This window comes from Pyrus communis, chromosome 3, assembly GCF_041283825.1.
Source record: "Pyrus communis isolate YQ-2024b chromosome 3, ASM4128382v1, whole genome shotgun sequence".
NCBI lineage: Eukaryota > Viridiplantae > Streptophyta > Magnoliopsida > Rosales > Rosaceae > Pyrus > Pyrus communis.
In genome coordinates this window covers 1271203-1279280 of record NC_142567.1, presented here as the reverse complement: position 1 = coordinate 1279280, position 8078 = coordinate 1271203, and the positions used below count along the sequence as shown (strand labels likewise).

At 37.6% G+C, this 8078-nt stretch overlaps 1 protein-coding gene across 1 annotated transcript; it reads right to left on the bottom strand.

Annotated features, from left to right (window-relative positions):
* Positions 1-3181: 3181 nt before the first annotated feature.
* Positions 3182-6654, bottom strand: LOC137715434 (zinc finger protein CONSTANS-LIKE 13). The gene is made up of 4 exons (XM_068454768.2): positions 5288-6654; positions 4649-4861; positions 4311-4579; positions 3182-3673 (listed from the first exon to the last, which is right to left on the bottom strand). The coding sequence occupies exons 1-4, from the start codon at positions 5888-5890 to the stop codon at positions 3583-3585; spliced, it is 1176 nt and encodes a 391-aa protein (XP_068310869.2). The 5' UTR covers positions 5891-6654; the 3' UTR covers positions 3182-3582.
* Between the last annotated feature and the right edge of the window lie 1424 nt (positions 6655-8078).

Sequence of the window (8078 nt, the reverse complement as noted above, 5' to 3'; positions counted from 1 at the left end):
AAAGAAATAAGATTTTTCTTCAAATTCGGTACATACCGAACACCTGTCAACTCTTTAACCATGCCATCATGCAACTTCAAACGAACTGTACCAATCCCTTTTGTTGTGCAAGGATTGTCATCTCTCATGAACACAACACCGCCATCAAACTCTTTCAAGCTTGAAAACCAATCCTTGTGAGGAGTCATATGATGAGTACAACCCGTATCCAACACCCACTTAGTAGCACAATCAAATGATGAGGAAGTGGTTAAAGCAAAATCAGGAAAATCTGTTTCAACTTCAGCAACATTAGCTTCAGAACTTTCTTTACCTTTGGTCTTCAATTTAGGACAATCTTTCTTCCAATGGCCCTTATTACGACAAAAAGCACATTCATCCCTTTCCAAAGGTTTTCTACCTTTAGAGTTTCCTCTAGGTCGAGACTGTGATTTTTTCCTACTAGAAGATGATCTTCTCTCCGATGATCTACCTCTAACAAATAAAGCTTCCGAGGTGCTATCATGATTTTTATCTCTATGCCTCATTTCATAATTCATCAAGGCATTTGACACATCTTCAAATTTCACAGTTTCTTTACCATGCATAATAGTGGTAACAAAATGCTCATAAGAGTCCGGCAAGGAATTCAACAATATTAAGGCCTTATCTTCATCCTTAATATCCTTATCTAAATTTAACAAGTCGGCAATCAACTTATTAAAAGCATCAAGGTGTCTAATCATTTTTGTACCTTCTTTGTATTGGAAGCGGTAGAGCTTTTTCTTCAAGTGTAGCCGGTTCTCTGCACTCTTCGTCATATACTTGTCTTCCAATTTTTGCCACAACACACTTGCCAATGTCTCCCGCATCACAAAATACTTCTGAGTTTTTGCAAGGCACAACCGAATTGAAGAGCAAGCCCACAAATTTAATTTCTCCCATTCCGGCTTCGACATAGCTTCCGGCTTCTCTCCCAAAGCGGCAAGTAGATCTTGTTGAGCCAACACATCTTTGACCTCACATTGCCACATCCCAAAGTTGTTTGTGCCATCAAACTTTTCAACTTCGAACTTTGCATTTTGCACCGTAGTTCTTGCAAATCCGGAGCTGCTTCCAAAAGGATTCTCATCTTGCCCGTCTGACATTTTTGGCAATTAGACAGTACCCAAGAGCAACCAGTGCTCTAATACCAATTGTTGTGCTAGGATAGCACCAAACCACGCGGAACCAAATCAAGCTAACCCACAAAAAATATATCAAATGAAATGCAAGAACAAAATAGAAAATAACACCAAGATTTTAACGAGGTTCCTCCACAGTCAGTGTAACTGGAGTACGTCCTCGGAGCAGTAGGAGCTCACCCAATAATCCACTATCAACCAAATGGGAGTTTACAAAGTGTTGACAATCTCACAACCCAAAAGCCCAATACACCCAATAGCTCACACACACCAAAGAAACAAATAGAGAAAGAAATATAATGAATAATTTCTTCTCTATACATATAGCTCAAAGCTATTACAACAACAACTACTTTGGTAGATGATTACTAACCAAATGAAGCAGCAGCTTCTCTTCTGTTTTAGGCTCTCTGTAACTCTCCCTTGCTCTCTGCAATTCTCCCTTGCTCCCAAAACTGAAATGAGCTCCCTCACTTTTCTCTACTCTCGGTGCTCTCACAAAAAGGAATGCTGAAAAAACAAATGGTGCCCTTCCTTCTTTTTCTCTACACTCGGCTGCACCCTTCATTCCCTTTTAAAAAACAACCAAATACAAATAAAATAATAAGGATACTTGCTAGCCTTTTCCTTTTCTCCTCAAAACAAGGAAAGCAACAATGATTTTGTCCACCTTATTATTTTATTAGCCGAAAGTGGATGTGAGTTGGCCACTTGGCCACATATTCCAACAGAAAATACATACCATACTTCTTAGGCTTTGACACCGGCAGCGATTGCATATGGACACAACGCGAAGGTTACAATAAAAGCGGCCACTGCTTCCACCAGGTTCAACCCATTTTCCAAATATTCAGTCCACCGTTTTCCGGCCTATCCTCAGCTGCCGCAGTCCTGTTAAGTTCATAGAACAATACTATCCGTAAGCGGAATTGCAGGCCATGAAACCTTCACTTTTGGTTCAGAAGCTGTTAGTGGCATAACTTTTGGGTTGGCAACCGACTGTCTAGGTTTCGAACTATACGATAAAATCCAGGCAATCGTATGGCAGGAATGATGGGTGCAGCTTGGGGTCCGGATTCCATAATAACCCAATTACATGGCCGTGGAGAGATCAACTGTTATTTTTCATACTGCCTTCCATCGTTTGGACAATATATTGGCGCTCCACCTTCTACATTCTTGCGTTTTGGGGATGACGGTCCCCAAAAAACAAGGCCTTTCTACAAGAAATTTGGTGAAGTACCCTAGGGACAGAAAGCAACTTACATGAAAGAAGTTTACTGTCACGTAGCATTCTAATATACATTAATATGTGGAAAAAAAACTTGAACATGATAATGCCTTAATAGTTAAGAAACGTCACGTGATGTGAATTATTCAAACAAACTCGTTCTTCCGGATAAACTACTACGTCAACTTGGCGGGCATAAGATTTGCGGGTAAACCACTTCAAATGCCCAATTTTCAACCATAGGAGCCTACCAGCTGAGAAATCTACGTGAATAGAAAGCTATGAGTTATACTCACAACATCATTTTTTGAACTTACAATTTTGCCCCTCAATGTCGACTGAAAAGTCCCACATGAATAAGACGCAGTGGTGGGTGTCTGGTTCTGAAATGTCCCACGTTTACTAGATTACAAGAACCATGTTTATGATGTTGTGCTGAAAGAGATCTTTTCAATCGACATTACAACAACAACAAAGTTTTTCCTATTAAATGGTGACCACTTAGTAAAAAAATGCTTTGTTGTTATAACGTCGATTGAAAATATCTCTTTCAGCACAACATCATAAACATGGGTCTCGTAGTCTAGCAAACGTGGGACATTTCAGAACCAGACACCCACCATCGCGTCTTATTGTGCCTCTCTTATCTTTGCTTAGGTTTGCAAGTTGTGTTTGGTCAATGATGACACTTCAACTTTGGATTTATGTAATTCTGGAATTTATTCTTCCGTTTTTTGAAACCGACGTATCGATAATTTACAGAACAAATGCGTAAGGCTCGGCGCACTGTCATGACCAACTAGAATAACCTATGTCTTCGAAGTTACATAAGATGCTTTGTACATTTCTATTATCCCTTTTGATCACTACAAAGGGAGAAGCCTAATACAAGTACCAGATGGTTCATCTTTCAGAAATAAGCAAGCAAAGGGTCCGAACTACAGCTTCAAAAGCTACATACAAGATTAACAATAAATATCCGTAATCTAACTTTAATAACATCTTAATTTTCTCAGGAACTGCATACCAGTGTTTTGATGACCGTAGCAAAATGTTCTAACTTCTTGTCCGGATTGATCTCAGTAAAAACTCGTTTCATCTGATTGTCAAAGCTGTTGAAGAAGAAGGTGATGTGTGAATGGGAGGCAACAAAAGTCTGGTCTAGTGTCATATTTTCTTGCCATTCTATCAGCAATCCATCTTCGCGAAACGTCCTTTAATTCTCGTCCTACTTTCTGCTCGAACCTTCCGTGATTCGTATCTGATTTGTTTCTCATACCTGGTTTTTGTTTCCAAGCAACATATACGTCAATTGACAAGGTCCAAAGACGATGACAGATCAAGCAGAAATGGAGGTGCATAAATAATTAAGGTTATAGTTACATCACAACAACCACTAGATGGGCAGACACAGCCAACCATTGATGAAAGGAATTCATAACTTTCCCTAATTCCGAACTTTTCCTTCAATCAGTCGAAATATCAGATGATCCCCCACAAAAGATTCAACAAGTCTTCGAATATAAAAAGAAAGGCCTCCGTTACTAAACATATATTTGAAATGTCCAACACGACGATGTTTCTGAGTTCTCCTAAACATCGTGTTCGTTCCAAATTCTCTTTCTTTCTGATACAACAATATTATACTCTAACTGGATTTTACAGTGTCGATGCCTATTAGTTTCAAACTTCTAGGTGTCAACATGAATTGAGCACATAAAAGACGTAAAATCTTAGTCTTCCTTACTGCAATAAAACAAATTCCTAACTTTATGAAAAGCTTTTAATCAACTCTAGAATCCGAAACAGTAAACTCATAGAACCTCAGAATGTCATTGGCTCAAAACGATTTTCGCAAACCTCTAATCAATTTCTAACTCAGAAAAGATACTTGTGTAGAAATGGGGATGTAATACCTCCTTGTTTTCTTCTTCTCCTTGTACCGCGAGAGAGCGGTCTCTCTGTTTTGACAACTTATCTCATGTGGAACAACTTTCGGAAAACCTGAAGAGGCTTCAGAGTTCTTTTGCCCTCCATGACCCTCATTAGCACGACTTCCAGTGCCATCGTTGTACGAATGTTTGTCAGGAACTACAAAGCAATCCTGAAGGTAGCTCCTCATTGATGTTTTCAGGCACGAATCATGATTTTCAGCCTTGAAACCATTATACTGCGATTCATGTGCCTACATGAAAGGAACACGGTTAACCATTTTTCAACTTAAAACTAAAAGTACTACAAAATAGACTCACACCTCCTGCGCAGGAAATGCAGTTGGCTCTGCATCATGTCCAAAACCTGTGAAGAAACTTGCTGGTTGCGTATTTGGTTCGGACGCGAGGGATTGGAATCCCTTGCGGGATTTAACATCCACATCTTCGCTAAACAGGTTGGGTTCCGACTTGACAAGCACACGAAGCTGATGAATTATCTCTTCCTTGTGTTGGCCACAAGCAGCATTGCGATTCTGATACAACAACAATATTCTTAACCGTGCCAAAAATTGCAGTAAAGGATAGATAAATCCAAGTTCCATACTTTGGACTCTATAAATTCAAAACTTCGGTATATTTTTGTAAAACAAAAACTGAATATTTACCAGAAATCTTGAGAGGAAAAAAAAAAGAAAAAGAAAAAAACAAGTAATCTAGAAATATTACTTGAAAATTATTTCTTTTGGGAAGGGGAGAGAAGAAGATCATTGAACTTTGCTTCTACTGAAAATGTATGAAAGAAATAGTAAAAGTTGTTAAAAATACGCAGACGTGTGTTAGGCCAGTTAGTTAAAGAGTGTGCTCGCCCCTTGCGAGGCGGCTTCCGTAGATTAGAGTAGCTTAGAATACAGTACTCCCGAAAAGATAAACAAAGGAAAAAAGGAGGTTAAAATACAGACCTTGGGCAGAGGAGGAACTCCCATGGCCTGAAATTTGTAAGCCGGATTGCTAACGATCAAATCATCAAGACTAACAACAGAGGGAGTATCCCAAACCAGAAAGTCTGAAAACCCATCTTCCAAATCCGAAAAGCCATCAACCCCACATCCCAAAAACCCACCACCACCTCCGCCGCCTCGGCCGCCGCTGCCCTCATCACTCAAAAGCAGAGTTTTTTTATCCATATTCTCAAACCCAACAACCGCAAGCAACTCACTCAAACAAGGACACCCAGAAAACCCCTCCAGCGGCCTCCTATCGTGCACGGCCGTCGCCGCCGTGGACGACGAAATGTTGTGGCTTTCCCAGTCACAGTTCTGGCACAGAACAGAGCCCTCCGTCGTGCAAAAAATGGAGGCAGGGGATTTATCACATGCGTCGCAGAGCAGCGAGCGAGTGTGCTTCGTGAAAAGCTGATTGGCCGAGTGGACCTCGCGGTCGCAGGAGAAGCAGAGCTTGGCGGAGTCCGCTCTGCAGTACAGCAGCGCCATTGAAGTCCCACAGTAATCACAGACGCGCTTCCGGGTCGCTCCAGGTTCTTCATTTCTCGTACCACCATTCATTTCTCCCTCTCCAAATTTTTCTGGGTTCTGGATTTTCAGGTGTCTGTACAAATCTCTCTGGACTTTCAAACTTTTCTGAGTTTTCAGATTTTTGTATAAATCTCTCTGCTTTTTGTGTCCTTCCTTTTTATTTGAATTTTCTTATCCCTTTTTTTATCCAAAGTTTGGAAATATTTTCGTTACTTGGTGAAGAAGAAGGAATATTAAACAAGGAGTGAGGTATTCACACATTCTATTTTACTTGTTACACAATTCTTGTTAATTTTTATTTATTGATTTTCTTTAATTTATTTGATCCGACGGTCGAAAATTAAAAGAATATATGAAAAATAAAATGAGATATGTGAATATCACATTATTTAAGATTCATTGATCTGTAGCTGCTTTTTATATGAATGTAAAGTTCTTTTAAAATGATTTAAAGTATTTTTACGTAAAATAATTTAAATTTTGAAAACACATCTGGTGTTTTTTTATAAAAAGTACGTAACTTTTGGTTATTGTGAGAAGCACTAAAAGCACTTTTGAATCATTTTAAAAACACGGATTCAAAAGTAGTTCTCAAGGAAAGTGAGATTTTTAACCTGTGGGTTAGCAGTTACAGTAATTATGACTGTTTTTTGCTCAGAGAAAAGGTGGGATTTGGAAGTTGCTAGTTGATACTTGACAGCAGAGGATGAAGGTAAAGGTTAAACAGTTGGGGTGACGTCTCTCCTATTTGTGTGGACTGTGAATAAAAGGGAATAAAATAAATAAAAAATCAGAAGAAGGTTCAAAGTTTTGGGACCTTCGAGCTTCGATGTTTCATATGGCGGCTGACCTTCCATGTCGATGGAATTGGATTCATCCGGATTCGTTTTGTGGGGGGTTTTTAAGAATTTCATATTTAGGTTATTTATCGTTTATTGTGTGATTAGAAATTATTTAATTTTTTATTTAAATTAAACATAAATAGTATCTGAAGAAAATTGATCACACAATAGACGATGAACAATTAAAATATAAAAATCTCTAAGATCTCATAATATGAATCCAGAGAAGATCCTCATGCCGACGGTTTTTATTTTTAAAAGAGCTCCAAAAGAACTAATAAAAAATTGAACAAAATCATAAAGTAATGAGTGATATCTCTTTTTGAAGTTTGAGTTCTAGTCCAAGTAGTTTACTCGAATTTTTCTTTCATTCAGAATCTTTGCTTTGTCATATATGGTTTTGAGTAATCCTTAGTCTAAATTTATAAAATAAATTTACAAATTACATTATGTATAATTTAATCAACTTTTATGTTATTTAATTTATAAAATTTAGTCTTCTTAACGTTACTCATTAGTCTTATAGTTTTGTTGCATTTAGTTCAATTCGTCAAAGTTGTTTTTTCTTAGTTTTGCACATTTTATCATTTGAAAACTCAAATTGGAAGAAGTTTTGGCTTATTTGACGAAATATAATGACGGTATTAACAAAATGAAATTACAATAGAACAAACTACAAAGGCAAAGGTGAACATTCTAATAAACTACAGAGATTCTTAGTGCAATTACAAAGCATGCATATGAAGTAAACAAAATAAATGTGAATAACACCATTCTTTTTATAATCAATATGCACTCTGCGAAATGTTGTCATAATAGTTTTTTTTAAGGAAAACTAATGAAAAGTTTAAAAACTTTAGTTTTAATGAAAAATGACAAATAAAGGCGTAGTGAATAATGTCAGAGAAATGTAAAAATGTAATTTTTCGTTAAAAATAAATAATATCAAAAATGTTTCGTTAAAACTCGTTTATTTTTTTATTACCTAAACACATTTTTAGTAAAAAATAAATATGCCCTCAAGATAGTTCTCTCAAACTACAAGTTAGTGATGTAATCAATGATATCATGAATTGAAGGTATGATCACAAGCCTCATCAATGGGGTCTACTTCATCAATTCATCAACAGCCTTGTTGTCTACGAACGGGTCAACACATCATAAAGTTGAAGATGCACACAGACAATCCACCACGTCAATCACCTCTATTCACTGCTTTGTCTCACCACTAAAGTTGGTCCAAATTCATTTTCTTGGGTGACCAATTCCAATTTGTGCACCAAAATTCATGTGAGAGGAGAGATGTCAATTTTCAGTACCTTGTGGCCCAAGTTCTCAACCCTCAATCTTGTAAAAGACTCCGCCCCTATATCCTA

Coding starts and splice junctions, on each gene's coding strand:
- LOC137715434 (XM_068454768.2), bottom strand. CDS start 5,890: ATGAATGGTGGTACGAGAAATGAAGAACCTGGAGCGACCCGGAAGCGC. Junction 4,862..5,287: donor GAGTTCCTCCTCTGCCCAAG/GTCTGTATTTTA, acceptor TTGTTGTATCAG/AATCGCAATGCTGCTTGTGG. Junction 3,674..4,310: donor GAGAAGAAGAAAACAAGGAG/GTATTACATCCC, acceptor AACAAAAACCAG/GTATGAGAAACAAATCAGAT.